The following is a 16,496-nucleotide window of genomic DNA, read 5'->3' as shown; positions in this document are numbered from 1 at the left end:
GCCCCGTGGATAAGGCTAGGAGCACACACCAAACAACCTGGGGGCTTCCCAAGGGCAGGCCCAGGTCCCCTTCCTATTCTGTAAGATCCCATCAGTCTAAGAGGTCACTCCAGCGATGACCACCAGAGACCTGGGCCTAGAGAAGAAAGTGGTAGAGAATATTGACCAAGTGACCTGTGGCTGTCACCTCTCTGGGCCTTTGCTATCAGGACAGACACACGAGCAAACTTATAGGCAGAGTAGAAGGTGGTGAGGGCGGGGGCTCAGCCCCTGCCTGCTGGAAACAGAGTCCCACCTCAGGGCCAGGGCTGAGCTGAGCAGGTGTCCTGCAATCCTGGTGAATATTCAGTGGGCTGTGTCCCCTTGGCTAGCTCCTGCCTATGCAAACAGCCACCTGAGAAAGGGAAGCAGAGGATGCGGTGGCAGCGGCTGTGTCAGGGGACAGCAAGGGAGGGAAGACAGCCAAGGCTTACTGAGGCTGATGGAGGGAGCCGCTGCTGGGCTCACCATGGACCGCCGGATGTGGGGGGCCCACGTCCTCTGCGTGTTGAGCCCGTTACCGACCGTGAGTAGCCAGTTCAGACCCTTCTGCCTCTCCCACTAGGCTCCAGATCTGGAAGCCACAGGGCCAACTGGAGCCTGGCAGAGACCCTACTGCCCTTCGACTCTAGAGTCCCTCCCAACGAGCAGGTGGCAGGTTATGGCTTAGAGAGTTCCTGATACCAGGGCCCCCTCCCTCATCTCCCTCTGCCTGGCAGTCTGTAGTGACTCTGGGTAGCACTATTAACATGTCCTTCTTGGGGCTGCACTGAGCTCACCTTCCTATTGCTTCCCCCAGGGCCTGGCTGTGCCCTCTGGGGGCCACAGAGACCCTGTCTGCCCCAAGACAAGTGCCTCAGAATTGGGAAGGCAAAGTCAGGACCCCGTCTTCGTCCCCCCAGTCTGCTCTTTCTCTTGGCTGTGCATCTGTGATGCTTCCACACACTCCTGTGGTAAGATTTCCAGACCTCTTCTTAGCCCCATGACTCCTTGAACCACTCTCCAACTTGGTGGTTTCCTTTGAAGAGGGTGTGGCCAGGGAAGGAGTGGAACCTGAGGAGTTGGTGGAGACCAGCTGCTTCTGCTCCAGCAGTTAGCGGATCCATCATCCTCTCATGATGCCGAGGGCTGGAGAGACTTTTGACAACCAAATCGTACTCCATGGGCTAGAGAGCTGGAGCATGGGGATCAGGAGAGAGGGCCCTTCTCGAATGTGCTGCAGTTTCCCAGTAACTTTCCAGGTTACTGCAAGTGACAGCAGGGACCAGACTGGGAGTCACAAGGTTCTCGTGGGGGCTGAAGCATTCTTCCTCCGCTGCCTTATTGGAGGGTGCTGCCCCTCCCGAGCACCTTGCTGCACCTGCTCTTAAGTGCACAGGCTTTGGGCTTGAATCCTAACCCATGAAACTAGTCATGTGACCTGTAAGTTCCTCAGCCTTCCTGAGCCTTGCTTATCTCTTTTGTTAAAAGAGAAAATATCCTCTGGTCTGGATCGTTGTGCATTGAGTGGAATCTGATTTGTCAAAGGCTGGGCATCGGGGTGCAACACAGGAAACTTCGACTGCCCCCTGGCTGCCATCTGTGTGTGCTCTACAGCAAAAGATTAATTTTTAGCAGAGGGACCCAAGACCTGGTGGTGGCCATTCAGTAGATGGTGCTAGCACCAAAGCTAAAACTCAATCACTGCCAGCGTGGGCTCCATCCCCTGCTGACACCAGGAAGAGCAGCAGGCACAGATGTGAGGCCTGGGGGTCCAGAGAGATGAAGCCTCCCCTCAGGGGTGGGTGGGGCCCAGGATGCGTGTGGGGGTGACTGGGAACCCCAGAATGTGTTTTGCCAGTCCTGATTCAGCAGGAGCATTTGGATAAACCTTGGAACAATCTGTCCTTCCACTCCCACCACTTCCCTTCCTAGAATCTCTCCTTACATCTGTCCCTGTGACCACACATCCTGAGTCATTAGTTGGGCTTCTCTAAATTTCCCTCCTTCTCTTAGAGGTGTGGGCGCTGTCTGTCCATACTTTTGGCAAGAAGCTGCTCACCTGGAGTCCTTTGCCCTCAGTGGTTCCCCCAGATTGGCCCTGAAAAGTTTCCCAGGCAGGGTTGGGGCTTGCCATACTGTGCGGTAGGCGGAAGGATAGGCCGAGACCACAGCTCTTCCAACAGCCCAGGGTCAATGTCAGGTTGACAGTGTGAGAAAGTCCCATACAGGCCCATCTGCCCTCCTGCTCTTCCTTCCCTGCTTCGTGCGCTCAGTCTGTTGGGAGATGTGGGAGAGATGCAATGGGGCTCTGCCCTGAGATGGACCTGGGGTTAATGAGTCCTGGGGAGGAAGCCAAGAGCTGAGTCTGGGGCACCCACCAAAATCAGACCTGGAGCTTGGGTAATGGGTGACATCTGCACCTGAGGCCCTGCAGGGCCAAGCAGGAGATGGCAGAGCTGCATCCAAGTCATGGACCCATGGGGTCAGCAGGGCAGGACAGGAGTGACTTCTCCTGCCAGGGCAGCACTGGTGGGGGTGACCCTTCTTACTGGGCTGGGTCTCCAGATCTTCTCCTGGCCCACAAGTCTGCGGCAGAGCTCTCGGGTCTCTCCATGTGGTCACCCACCATCTATTGTCCCCATTCTGGTGGTCAAAGTCTCTACTCTCTGACCCCAGCCCTGGTCTTACATCTGCTGCACTATTTGCTGTGCCTGCATTTCTCCCAAAGAACACTAGCTGTTAATTAAACATTTGCTGACACGGATCCTGTTAGACATGGAGGGTGTGTGTGTGTCGGGGGGCGGGGGTGGGGTGAGGGGTGGGCCATGGGGAGAGAAACATTAGTCCTGAGCAGATACTTCCCCAATACACCTTTCCCCACTTCCCTTGTCCTTGCACATGTTCCTTCTGTTCCAGACGCTCTTCTCCCCACTGTGTGTGTCTGGCTCTAAAAAGTGCTCCTTTGTCCCCAGGTCCAGCTCAAATGCCACCTCCCCAATCCCTGTGAGAGGGACACTCCCTCCCATGCTACCTGTCTTGCTTCTTTTTGTTTGTTTTTCTGAGACGGAGTCTCACTTTATTGCCCACACTGGAGTGCAGTGGCACGATTTCGGCTCACTGTAACCTCTGCCTCCTGAGTTCAAGCGATTCTCCTACCTCAGCCTCCCGAGTAGCTGGGATTACAGGAGCATGTCACCACGCCTGGCTAATTTTTGTATTTTTGTAGAGATGGTGTTTTGCCATGTTGGTCAGGCTGGTGTCTAACTCCTGACTTCAGGTGATCCGCCCACTTTGGCCTCCCAAAGTGCTGGAATTACAGGCATGAGCCACTGCGCCCGGCCCCTGTCCTGCTTCTGATCACAGCTTGCACAGGGTCTATTAGGATCTAGCCCTTCTCCCTTCCCCAGCCACTCCTCTCCTGTGAAAGTCTGGGGGAAGAGACGTCTACACTGGTTGACTCAGATGTGTGTTTTATACAAAAATGTGTATGCTGTATACCCAGTTCACAGTGCAGAAAGTATGTTTTGTAAACTTGGCTTCCCTTCTATGTAACTGTTTGGGCTCTGGCCTACTGGGCGAGCAGTTTTGGTTTTCCTCCAGTTTGGGGCGGTGGGAGGGAGAAGTGCTAGAAATTCCTGCTGTTCATTCCCAGTTCCCTGGAGAACTTGTTAAAATGCAAAGTGCTAGATCCACCCTAGATCTCTGCATATCCCTGCTTCCATCCCAGTGGATCTCTAGTTGATTCTTGATGCACACTTTCAGAAGTACTGCTAGAAGATTTCCAAAAAAACCCCAACCTGTTTCCAGCTTCCAGAGATCATTTCTCATGGCCACTGTGTACCACGAAATTTGGGAAGTTCCTAAAACTGTAGTCTTTCAGGGTTGCTCAGCTGTCAAGGCTATGATCCTTTCATCTACACATCCATGAACCCACACATCCATCCTTGCACAGCTCTCTCATTCATCCACCATGCACCCATCCATGTAGCCAGTCATCTGTCCGTCCATCTATCTGTCCATCCATCCATCCACCTCCCCAGCCATATATTTGTCTGTCTGTCTGTATACTCATCCATTCCACCAGCCAGCTGCCTAGGCAGTCACACCTACCTACCTTCCTTCCTTCCTTCCTTCCTTCCTTCCTTCCTTCCTTCCTTCCTTCTTTCCTTCCTTCCTTCCTTTCTTCCCTCCCTCCCTCCCTCCCTCCCTCCCTCCCTCCCTCCTTCCTTCCTTCCTTCCTTCGTTCCTTCCTTCGTTCCTACCTTCTATCTGAACATCCACCAAACACACCTGAAAGTACTGCAAGCAGGTCTTTGCTCAGGATTAGGGCACAGAAATGAATCAGGACTTGTCCCTGTTCTCAGGTCATGTGGACCACAGAGCCCAGAAAGGCACTCAATTGGCTTGGCTCATCCTGTTCACTGTTTCCAGCAGGTATTGGGCCACATGCACCCAGAATGTGACTTCATCACCCAGCTGAGAGAGGATGAGAGTGCCTGTCTACAAGCAGCAGAGGAGATGCCCAACACCACCCTGGGTATGGGGCCTAGGAGTCAGGTGGCGGCTTCTCTGATTCCTTTATGTCCTCTGGCATCACCCCTCGGATTGCTGGGGCAGCCCTGTGGCTGGGCTGAGTCTCTGCTGCTCCCGGCTCTCTATCCAGGCTGCCCTAGGACCTGGGATGGGCTGCTGTGCTGGCCGACGGCAGGCTCTGGCGAGTGGGTCACCCTCCCCTGCCCTGATTTCTTCTCTCACTTCAGCTCAGAGTCAGGTGAGGGGTCCTGGGTGTGGCGGTGGGAAAGGGAGGTGCTTTCGTCTGGAAGTGGCAGAATCTGGCAGACACATCACTGGCTTTGAGGGCAGACTGACCTGGGTTTGTATACCAACTTCCCCTCTTCTGGGGTGACCTCGGGCCCGTCAGTCAATCCTGACCTCTGCTCCCTGAGCTGTGAACTGGGGAGAACGAAAGCATTAACTGCGCAAGAAAGGATTAGAGTGCGGAACCTGTAAGTGCTGGACCTGGGTGCCCTCCAGGTGTTAGCAGGAGGCTGGCTGCAAGGGTGGAGGGGGGCAGGCCTGCCTGTCTGCCAAGACACCACTAACTGCCCAGGATGGAGAGGGTGGGGCACCCCGCTGCTCTGCTTTACCTCCCTGGCCTGGGTGCCTGGACAGCGAGGGCCTCTTTTCTCCCCTACTGCCTTTAGGAGGCTGGCAGCCCAGCTCACCACTCCCCACCCCTCAGGGGAGTAATCCTCTCTGTGCAGAGATGGCGCCCGTGAAGCCAGAGATGGAAGGCCCCATAGTGTGTCCCTGGGCAGGCTACACCTGGGCCCCAGGCCTCTGGAGCCACTCTCTCTGTTGCTGAGAGGAACTGTCCATGCAAACCCTGTCAGGGTCACTTGATGGTCCATGGCACCCCCAGCCCCCTCCTGGGGAGAGGGAAGGAGTTGTGGCTAGAGAGTCTTGCTTGCCTCCCAGGGGCTGTGAAGCGGGATTGTACCATGACTGGCTGGTCTGAGCCCTTTCCACCTTACCCTGTGGCCTGCCCTGTGCCTCTGGAGCTACTGGCTGAGGAGGTAAGAGGCTCCTGGCATCCTGGAGGAAGGACTGCCATGGACATTTGTATGGGTGGGTGCACAACGTCGGGGCCTCCATTCCCCAGCCTGCCGGTTGGAATATTCCTTACAGCGGTTTTCCAGCAGACAGCAGTGAAGCATCTGGAGAAGAGGGGGTCTTCTGCTAAGTTACTCAAGGGTGACCCACGGGCCAAGTTACTTGGAGGGAGAAGCAGGGCAGAGGGCATGTGGGAGATCTGCTGGCTGCTGTCTTGGTTCCGTGTCCAGGTCTCCAGGGCAGGGAGCTTAAAGTGGTTCCAGAGGCAACAAGGATCCTGGCAGCCCTGGGAAGTTCCTTTTCTTCTCTGACCCTCAGTCTGTGGAGCAGTGTGCATGGTTGTGGTGTGGGCAAATGAGGGAAACTCAAGCCCAGAGTGATTGCAGAGAGCTCCTAATACCAGTGAGCACACCCACACTTCTGCATCCAGCAGGGTCTTTGCAAGACACTCCCACACCCATCATCCTGTTTCTCTGTCCCCTTGATCTCTGAAAGGTAAAGCATGACTATAAGCATTTTTCAGATGGAAGCATTTTTCTGTAAGCATTTTTCAGATGGAAAGACTGAGTCAGGGACAGGCAGTGATTGCCGGGACCCCGCAGGAGAGCTGGGATTGGGGCCAGTGCCCCGGCCCCTGCTCCCTTCCCTTGCCTGCACCCTCTATCTTCAGGGCCAGGCTGCACTCTGACTGATCCAAACACTTGGCCATGGGAACCTTTTGCCTGCCTGCCTGTGGCCCCAGGTGTCCCTGGCTGTCTCCTTTATTTGGGGACATTGTGTTCTTAAGCTGATGAGCAAGCTGGATGTCAATAAACAAGCTGATTTCCTCTTGGGCTTTTGTCATTCCCCAGGGACCTGTAGTATCTGCGGCTGCCTCTCCTCACCCCCAAAGCATAATGAGTGTTAAGCATCTCCACTCCTCGCCACTGCTCCTCCCTCACCCGCAGGTCAGGTGGAAGGCAGACTAGAAACAAAAGCTCTAGTGCATAGGGGGAGCTTTCCATGGTACCTGCGGACACCTCTGCCTCCAGATGGGCAATGTTGGGGTGGAATGGCAAAGTCTTCACCTGCTTGATTGCCAAGCCTCTCTTTCCCCCAAAGGCCCTGAAGCTGAGACTTTCTTCTGTCTCTGCCCTTCCCAGGAATCTTACTTCTCCACAGTGAAGATTATCTACACCATGGGCCATAGCATCTCTATTGTAGCCCTCTTCGTGGCCATCACCATCCTGGTTGCTCTCAGGTTTGCCACCCTCATCACCAGCTCAAGAACCTTCCTTGGCTCCCTATTTCCCAGAGGGCCAAGTCTGCTTCCTTGCCTGCATAGCCATGAACTTCCCAGATCTAGGCACCATACCCATGTCTAACTTTCCCTTCCCTTTTCCCCACCATGTAGACCCATCTCTTCAAACACCAGAACTCACTCCTATCTCTGCCCCTTTGCTTATGTGGCACTCATTCTATTTGCTTAGAATTCCTCATTTTTCTCAGTGTATTTATATCTGAGAAAGCCCAGCTTCTATCTGCATCTAACAGTCCTCTGCCTCCTGCCCGGAGGCCCTCTTGACTGTTACAACTCTCTGACCATTGTCCCTTTTAAGACCCCACCCCCTCCTCTAGCCTTCAAAGTCTGAGCATGGCATCTGGCCTGTGCTGATCTTGGTCTCATGGGGATGAGTGTCTCTGATCATCCAGGGGGCTCCTGTGGGTGGTACCTGCCATTTCTGCCTCTCTTCCCTGAGACTATGAGCACCCTCAAGGCAGGGACCAGATATTCCTCTGTTTCCACACTTACCCTGAGCACAGGAATGGTTGCTCAGCTGTCCTGCAAGGGTTAAACTGAAGCCTCCAGTTCAGCTCAATTCAATTCAGTTTGATTGCATCCAATTTGATTTGATTCACCTCCTGCCCTGCTCAGCCCAGTTGCAGCACACCAGAATCCCCTCCCCCACTTGCTGCTTGTTCCTCATTTCTCCCACTCCCCCCAGGAGGCTCCACTGCCCCCGGAACTATGTCCACACCCAGCTGTTCGCCACTTTTATCCTCAAGGCGGGTGCTGTGTTCCTGAAGGATGCTGCCCTTTTCCACAGCGACAACACTGACTACTGCAGCTTCTCTACTGTAATGGCCGTGGGTGAAGGGGCTGGGTGGGTAGGGGAGAGAGGAGGTGGGATTACAGACCCAGAAGTGCCTGCCCCAGCCTTTCCTGCCCTGTGGGCTGACCCTGGGGTTCCTGCATGGCCAATTACAGAACAGGAAAATGCTCCTCTCCCATGTCAGGCCCTAAGTTCTCACGCCTTTCCTGGACTGTGGTGTCGATCCATGTCATTTCCTATATTGCATGCTCTACTCCGCATTCTGTAGTGCAACCTAGACCATGTTTCACTATGCACAGCCTTTTCCTTTCCTTTCATTCCTCCCTGAGCACTCATTGGTCTGTGCTGGGGGTGTGTATGCAAGGGGCTGGGAGGAGCTGGGTCCCTCCTTTAGGAAGAGCCCATGGGACAGAATGCACACAGATTAGGGGACTCCCAAGTGGAGGAAGCTGAGAGCTAGGAGAGAATGACAGAGGGCTTCAGGGAGGAGGGGACCCTGGAGCTGTGTTGGCAGCAACAATAGGGAGATGGGGAAGGAGAACATTCCAGAGGAGGGACCAGGGGGAACAAGCTCGCAAAGGCAGAAGGACCTAGGCCATGTCCAAGAAACTGGGAAGGCACCATGGGAGAGGTGGAGTGGAGACAATAAGAGGCAACTGAAATTAAAGGGAAGTTGGGCAGAATGTGGAGACCTAGCAACTGCTGGATTCTCTACAAGTATGCTGGAAATGAACAGCGAAATCAGTGAGCAAACTAACACGTGACCTCAATTAACTGATGAAAGAATTAATCATACTTCACACTGAGCACTTATTTTGTGCCAGGCATTGTACTAAGTGCTTTACATGTATAGTTATCCTTTGAACAACATGGGGTTAGTGGTGTTGGCCCCCCTTTCAGCTGAAAATTCAAGTATAACTCTTGACTCCCCCAAACTTAACTGATTGCCTACTGTTGACCTGAAGCCTTACTAATAACATAAATGACTGATTAACACATATTTATCTGTTACATGTGTTATATACTGTATTCTTACAATAAAGTAAGCTAGAGAAAAATTTTTAAAAACATCGTAAAGAAGGGAAAATAAATTTACTGTTTTTAAATGGAAGTGGATCATCACGGAGGTCTTTATCCCCATCGTCTTTATGTTGAGTAGTCTGAGGGGCAGGAGGAAGAGAAGTTGGTCTTGGTGTCTTAGGGGTGACAGAGATGGAAGAAAATCTATGTGTAAATGGACTTCAGCAGTTCACACCTTTGTTGTTCAAGAATCAGCTGGCATTATCTCTTGAATTTTTAAAACAACTTGAAGAAGAAAGATCATTTTAATCCCATTTTGTAGAGGAGAAGCAATTGGCAAGGTCACCCAGTGGCACATGGGTGGGGCTGGGATCAAACCTGGGCCAACGGAACTCAGAGGTGGTCCTGCTCACCCGCTGGCAGGTGATCAAGTCATGCAGTGAGTGAGTGAATGCACAGGTGCCTGTGTGTGTTTTTTGCAAGACAGAACTGTGGCTGAATAAGTCAACTCTAGGGATTGACTTCAGCTCAGGAAGGATGGGGGTAAGTGAAAATAGAAGCAAGTCTTAGGCAGTTTCCATTTAATCCTTATGACAAGGACTTGAGCTAGGTATTGGAAGTTTTTCCTTTTACAGATGAAAAGCTAAGGTGTGAGGAGATTTGCACAGGAAATAGATGGCAAATTAGAAGCCAAGCTGTCTAGATCCCAAATCTGTGCTCTTAACCCTCAGTGTATATCACCACACCTCCTCTCAGGTGGCCCAAGGAGCTGGAGGTCCCAGCCTAAGGTGGAGGGGCCTGGAGGTTCTGTATCTGAGTAGGGTAGGGGAGATTGGGGTGGGGGCTCCAGTGGGTGTCCCAGCTCTGAAGCACCCAGGTCCCGGCCCCCAGGTTCTATGCAAGGTCTCTGTGGCCACCTCTCATTTCGCCACCATGACCAACTTCAGCTGGCTGTTGGCAGAAGCTGTCTACCTGACCTGCCTACTGGCCTCCACCTCCCCCAGCTCAAGGAGAGCCTTCTGGTGGCTGGTTCTCGCTGGCTGGGGTGAGCACTGAGGGCAGGTTGGGCACCATTGGGAGGGAAAGGGCTGGGAAGGCCCAGGGAGTTCACATAAAGGCCCCTCCACATCAGTCTGAGGCCCAGAGAAGGGGAGGGACAGGCCACAGTCCAGCAGCAAGTGTTGGAGGTGGCACCAGGGCCCTGGCTCTAGGGTCCTGTCCGGCCCTTCCTTTGCAGTGCCCTACCTGGCTGATGGTGGTGGGAGGTGGGGCCAGAGCTCAGAGCCAAAGATGCAGACCCCCTCGTTTGTGTCTCTCCGTCCTCCCATAGGGCTGCCTGTGCTCTTCACTGGCACGTGGGTGGGCTGCAAACTGGCCTTCGAGGACATTGCGTGAGTCGGAGCGGCCACCTCATTATACCGGCTGGGCCTACATGGGGTGTGGAGTGGACAGTCAGGCCGCGGGCTGTTCTCCAGGCTGGGAAGAGGAGGAGGAGGGACTGCTCGGCTAGGTTGGGGGGTGGGAGAACAGTCTGTGGGTAGCACAGAGGAGGCATGAGCCTGGCAGGAGAGTGGAGCTCAGATTCCTAGGGCTGTGGGGCTGGGGGAAGGTGGGGCGAGGGAGTTGCCAGGGGGCTTCCTGGAGAAAGGGATGTGTTGGGGCCAGCAAGGAGGCCTTGAACAGGCAGAGTTCAGAAACGTTTGCCCATCTAGGTGGATACAAAGGGTGAGCCCAGCCTGGATGGGGGTGCCCCTTTGGGTGAGACCCTAACTGGCTGAGACAGGAGAAAAGGCTGGAGGGGAGGTGGGTGAGACCAGAAGTCATGAATACCCAAGAGAGGAGGGAGGTGTCTGCGTCACCACAGTAAAGGGGACTTTCCAACAATGGCATTCTTGCCTCTCTCCACAGGTGCTGGGACCTGGACAACAGCTCCCCCTACTGGTGGATCATCAAAGGACCCATCGTTCTCTCAGTCGGGGTCAGTCCCTGGGCCAGTGTCCTTCGCTTTATTCAGTCAACCTCCCTGAAACTACCGAGGGGCTGTGCACAGCAGGAAATGCAACTCCAGGCTGGGTGTCTTGAAGACTGGGCTCCAGCCTCGCTCTGCCACTGATTCTCTGTGAGGCCCTCTCTGGGCCTCAGTATCCTGTTAGTAAAACCAGAGGGGTGGTGGTCTCCATCAGCATGCGGGCTGTTCCAGCTCAATTTTGATGAGTGTAATGCGCTGGTTGCAGATCATTTACCACTGCAGTGAGAGACTGGGGGTGCGGGGTGGGGGCAGTAAATGGAGTCTGTAGCTAAACCCTTCTCCTCCCTCTGCTCTCACACACAACACAGAGGCAGTGAAGACTGCTTTGCATGGCTTTGGTAAATGTACAAATGTTTTGCAACTTAGCAACTGTGCAAAGTGAGGGACATCTGCTTTGTGCTAGAGAAGAGTCTGGGAGGTGGCTGGAGGCTGGTGGCGAGGCCTGATCACCCCCCTTGATCCCAGGACTGGAGAGGGACAGGAATCCTGGGTCCTTCTCTGTCCTCCAAGGCTCAAATGTGGGACCTCCCAGCTCCAGGCTACAAATTCTGGAGCAATGATCTGTGCATTCATTCACCTGCACGTTCTCACGTCTCAAGGATTTAAATTTTCTAGTTCCCAAATGGACTGGGGCTCACCCCAGCCACCCAAGGCTACCCCCTCACCCTTGTCTTCCACCTTCCTATGCCTCTATTTCCAGGTGAACTTTGGGCTTTTTCTCAATATTATCCGCATCCTGGTGAGGAAACTGGAGCCAGCTCAGGGCAGCCTCCATACCCAGTCTCAGCATTGGTACTGTGTGTTCATGTCTGGGGACACTGGGAAAGGGTAACTGGAGAGGGATTCGATGTGGTGGTTCTGTCTCTTCCAACAGGCATTCATGACCTCAGCCCCATACTCTTCCCTATGTTCCCAGAGACAGAATAGACCTGGCCCCTTCCTTCTAGGGGATCACATTATTGGAAGGATGAGGACTCCAAACAGCCAGTTCCCATGCCAAATAGAACGATGAGTGCTGGGGTCAATTTCTATGGGAGCCTGGGGAGAGGGATCCTTTCTAGGTAAAGGGTGGTGTGGTCAAGGAAGACTTCCTGGAGGAAGTGGTTTTGATCCACACTTTGAAAGATGCATAGACTTTGGGATAAACTGGGGCAAGAACAGTTGTCAGGGGAACCAGTAGGATCCATGGCCCAGAAATAAAAAAAGCCCAGGGTGATTGTGGGGAGGTGGTATTTCCCAAGGTGGCTGGTTCACAGAGTGGATATAGGGAGGTGGTAGGAAGTGAGAGGAGACGAAGTGCACATGACAGTTTCTAATCCCAGCCTTGGGAGCCTCGGATTTGTCTTTCCTGCAGGCGTCTCTCCAAGTCGACACTTTTCTTGATCCCACTCTTTGGAATTCACTACATCATCTTCAACTTCCTGCCAGACAATGCTGGCCTGGGCATCCGCCTCCCCCTGGAGCTGGGACTGGGATCCTTCCAGGTGAGGCCTCTGCAGGCACTCTTTCTTTCAACTGGGGGTGCTGGAGGGAGGTGCTGTTGCCCACAGGCCTTGGCTGAGTTCACAACAGGGTGACGGCTATTCTTTTTCATCCATCTATTCAAATATCTGTCTGTCTGTCCATCTTCCAGCCACCCATCTATCTATGTATTCAACTACCCATGCATTCTTCCATCCATTCATCCATCCATCCATGCATCCATCCATCCACTCACCTACCCACCCACCCACCCATCCATCCATCCACCCACCCACCACCTATCCATCCATCCATCCATCCATCCATCCATCCATCCATCCAATCTATTCAACTCTTACTGATCCCCTATTATGTGCCAAGTGTTGTGCTCATTCACAAGTGATGCAGAAATAAAGTCAGAGGAATGGGGCCAACAGTACAGCCCTGGCAGGCTTGCTACAACAATTCTATGAGACACTATGCCTGGCACATAGTAAGGAATGAATGCATCTAAATTCCCCTTTCAATCAGACCTGGCCCAAGCCATAGGGATGAGTAGGGAAAAGGTAGCAGAAAGACTGTGGACACCTTCAGGCCAGGCCAAAGTGTTCTGATGGGGTCTTTCTTCTTTGTCCCACAGGGCTTCATCGTGGCCATCCTCTACTGCTTCCTCAACCAAGAGGTGTGTGACTTTTGAGGCTATCCCTCATGGAGTCCCCCTCCCACCAGACCTAAGGCCTCCCCTCCTCTCTCCCACTCAGGCCCTGTAAACCCCAGTTCAGGCCACACCTTGACTCCTGTGAGCCTTTGTGGTAGTCTGTCCTGAGCTTCTGGATCAAGCTGAACCGGAATATTTCCTGTCAACATCTCTTATCTATCCTTCCTCTGAGCTGGGCTAAGTTCTACTAGCTACTCTTCAGGAGGTGGAGGAGGCCTTTCAGGGATCAGGAGAAGGATCAGGGTAGGGAGTCAGAAGGAATCCCCCAGTTATGTGTTCCTAAAATTGAACAAAGGGGAGAGTTGGGTAGGGGGTATGCCAGCTGAGGGAGAGACAATCAGAACAGATAGAGGAACCAAGAAAGTCAGAGGTAAACATACAGGGAACTAGGAAAATAATCAGATGCAGAGACAAAGAGGAAGATCCGGAGCCCGAGAAACAGAGAGCACCTAAAGGAAACAGACACACAAAAAGAGTGGATGGAAGGGGAGATAGGCATGAAAAGACAGAACAGATGGTGCTGCTGCACATGTGGAAACGTGGGGACATGGCAGAGACTGATGCAAAGTGAATTCCACCCAGGAGACACTGAATTTCCCCCTTAGGACAGTCCTGCTCTGGGGAGAGAGGCAGGGGAGAATTGATCTCAATGCCCCAGACTCCCAAGTTTCCCCTTCGTGCACCTGCAGGGCCATGCACTCCCTCTGCTGGCCATGGATTTGCCACGGGCTCTGCGTTCTGTGAGAGCTGGCTGCAGATGCCCTATCCCCTTCGCTGTGGAGCGTCGCTCCCATCTCATCTGCCACCTCTGTCCCTTACTGCTCCTTCCCCTCTCTCTCTCTTTACTCCTCACCTGGCCTCTCTAAGTCCCATTCAGCCTTATCTGGTGTCTGGGTGTAGCAGACCACGGGCCCTGGGGGTCCTGGGAGGGGCAAGAAGCATCCCAGGCTGAGGCTGGTGGGGTGTGGAAAAAGTGTTTCCGCAAAGAGTTGTGAAGGGAGCTGTCTCGGGAAGCGGTGTTGGAGACCAGGTGGTTACATACCTCTGGTGACAGGGAGCTTACTACCTCCCAGTAGCTCTTTCTGTTGTCAGGCAGCTATGGGAAAGATCATCTTTATGTTGAACAGGTATCTGATTCCTTTTGTCTTTCACCACAACCCCAGTTCGGCTCCACTGCATGAGGCACATTCTCTCAGCACCCTATGCCCCTGAAAGCCCCTCGGAGATGGAAAGATACAGACAGCACCCCCACCCCCCAATCCCACCCTTCCACCTCACCTCAGGCTACTTTTCTCTTAGTTACTTTCAGTCCCCTCAGCTGCAACCCCTCAGATAGAGTTCTGAATCCTTTCTCCCTTCAGGTCGTGTCCTCTGGACAGATTTCCAGTGGCCAGAGTTGAGCTCACAAAATTGAGCCCCAGAGCAAGGAGTGGTCTAAGTGATTAAGAGAGAACAGGGTAGTTATTTGACCAGGAACTCAAGAAAGCACCTATAAATGTCTTGGGCTGGGCTCAAAGGCAGGGCTAAAATCAGAGAAAGGAGCTAAAAGAATGGTGAGAAATACTCACAGGAAGGAGGAAGTAGTATCCTCCAGAGGTAGTACTTAGTAGTGCCTGTGCCCAAGCATGACTTTTCCTGCCCCATGTCTCTGTTTCTCTTACACGGTCTCTCCCTGCACCTTAGTCTCATTGGGGTTGAGTAGCAAAGCCACAGGGGGACCTTCCTAATGTCCTCTTCCTTGTCCCTGGAGGTGAGGACTGAGATCTCACGGAAGTGGCATGGCCATGACCCTGAGCTTCTGCCAGCCTGGAGGACCCGTGCTAAGTGGACCACGCCTTCCCGCTCGGCGGCAAAGGTGTTGACATCTATGTGCTAAGCTGCCTCATCATGCCACTGGAGTCCACACTTGAACTTAGGCAGCTACCATGGGTCTGCCATGCTCTGGCAGAGCAAGGGGGCCATATCCCCACCCCAGCTGTTACCCAGCCTAGGGTAGGGGCGGCCCTTCCTCCCTGTCTCTGCATCTGACTCTCTTTTGAGGTTCCTGTATGTTTACTTCTGACTTCTGTGGTCCCTCTGTGTCTGCTCTCATCCATTTCTCTTCCTGGGGCCTGGGGCTCTAGCCCAAGGCTCAGAGGAGCCAATAATCCTGTAAATGAATAGACATATGTTTGAGTGAATAAATGGGCCTCTAAAGGGGAGCGCACCTGCGTTCTTTATTTGGATGTCTGGTGCTGAGCTGCGTTCATCATTCCTCAGTTCATGCTACATTATGATTATGTATCTGTGCAAGGGGCCTCTTGTTTTATTTATTCTTAAAATGTACTCTCTTTTGTCTTCACCACTCCCATTCGCCTCCTCTCACAGGCAAACAAGCAAGCATGCTTAATGTGAATACTTGTGTTTCTGTGTGTCTTGCAAAATACGTGGTGTTTTGTGTGTCTGTACTTTAATTTACATAAATGCTGTTGGTCATATGCCTCATCCTGCTTCTAACGTTTCCCCCTCAGCACTGTGCTTTTAAGAGATGCTCCCAGGGCTGGGCGCAGCGGCTCATGCCTGTAATCCCAGCACTTTGGGAGGCTGAGGAGGGCAGATCACCTGAGGTCAGGAGTTCGAGACCATCATGGCCAACATAGCAAAACACTGTCTCTACTAAAAATGCAAAAAATTAGCTGGGTGTGGTGGTGGGCGCCTGTAGTCCCAGCTACTTGGGAGGCTGAGGCAGGGTAATCACTTGAACCCAGGAGACAGAGGTTACAGTGAGCCAAGATCATGCCCCTGCACTCTAGCCTGGGTGACAAAAGCGAAACTCCATCTTAAAAAAAAAAAGAAAGAAAGGAAAAAGAAAAAAAAGGGCGGGGTGGGGAAGGGACACTCCCGTGTTTCTCTGCATACATCTGGTCCGTTGTTTTGACTATGTGGTGCTGTGTAGAGTCATTGCCCACGGGTTACTGTCCTGTCCTGTCTCCCCTGCACTCCAGTGAACATACACATGCTAGTCTCCTCCAGAATCTGTGAGAGTGAGCCTCTGTCCGGGACTCACACCCAGGAGGAGCAGTGCTGGGCATCCATTATGCCTCCTGTTGATGTGACTCAGTGGTGCTAGGTTGCATGCCTCAGATCTGCACTCCACCAGCAGCTCTTGAGGTCCCTAAATCCCACAGCCCCACCAACACTTGACATTACCCAGCTTTGTAATGTTCGCCAGCCAAATGGGTGTAAAGTGCCATGGCACTGTTGTCCTAATTTGCATCTCCCTGATATCTAATGGGTGTAAACATCTCTTACTGTACCCACTTGCCTTTTGGGTTTCTTCTTCTGGAAATTGCTTGAGTCTCTTTCCCTATTTTGCTCTGGAGTGGAGATGCCTCAACTCCAGGTCTTTTTCTTATGTCCTCTCCATTGCGTGCCCTCCTGGGTCCCAGCGTACTGCCTGCTGTCCCCCACCCATTAAGTGAGGACTCCCTTAATGTAACACATCTACATAGTCTGTCCCTCCTCCAACCTCCTTCTTGGCAGCAGGGAGGAGAAGGAGACC

General features: G+C 53.0%; 1 protein-coding gene across 1 annotated transcript; it reads left to right on the top strand.

Annotated features, from left to right (window-relative positions):
- Positions 1-398: 398 nt before the first annotated feature.
- GHRHR (growth hormone releasing hormone receptor) lies at positions 399-15,115 on the top strand. The gene is made up of 13 exons (XM_010365068.2): positions 399-565; positions 4,456-4,558; positions 4,685-4,792; positions 5,500-5,597; positions 6,777-6,874; positions 7,620-7,752; positions 9,639-9,792; positions 10,078-10,138; positions 10,656-10,725; positions 11,477-11,568; positions 12,131-12,260; positions 12,878-12,919; positions 14,706-15,115. Exons 1-13 carry the CDS (start codon positions 482-484, stop codon positions 14,829-14,831), a joined length of 1,299 nt encoding a protein of 432 aa, XP_010363370.2. The 5' UTR covers positions 399-481; the 3' UTR covers positions 14,832-15,115.
- The last annotated feature ends 1,381 nt before the right edge of the window (positions 15,116-16,496 follow it).

Source organism: Rhinopithecus roxellana, chromosome 6 (genome assembly GCF_007565055.1).
Source record: "Rhinopithecus roxellana isolate Shanxi Qingling chromosome 6, ASM756505v1, whole genome shotgun sequence".
NCBI classification, from domain to species: Eukaryota; Metazoa; Chordata; class Mammalia; order Primates; family Cercopithecidae; genus Rhinopithecus; species Rhinopithecus roxellana.
This window is presented reverse-complemented; position numbering and strand designations above follow the sequence as displayed.

Bases quoted from the DNA above. Each gene is read 5' to 3' on its own strand.
- GHRHR (XM_010365068.2), top strand. From the start codon at position 482: ATGGAGGGAGCCGCTGCTGGGCTCACCATGGACCGCCGGATGTGGGGG. The intron at 4,793-5,499 runs GTGAGGGGTCCT...CTTGCCTCCCAG, and splicing joins TCACTTCAGCTCAGAGTCAG to GGGCTGTGAAGCGGGATTGT. The intron at 12,920-14,705 runs GTGTGTGACTTT...TTGTCCCTGGAG, and splicing joins ACTGCTTCCTCAACCAAGAG to GTGAGGACTGAGATCTCACG.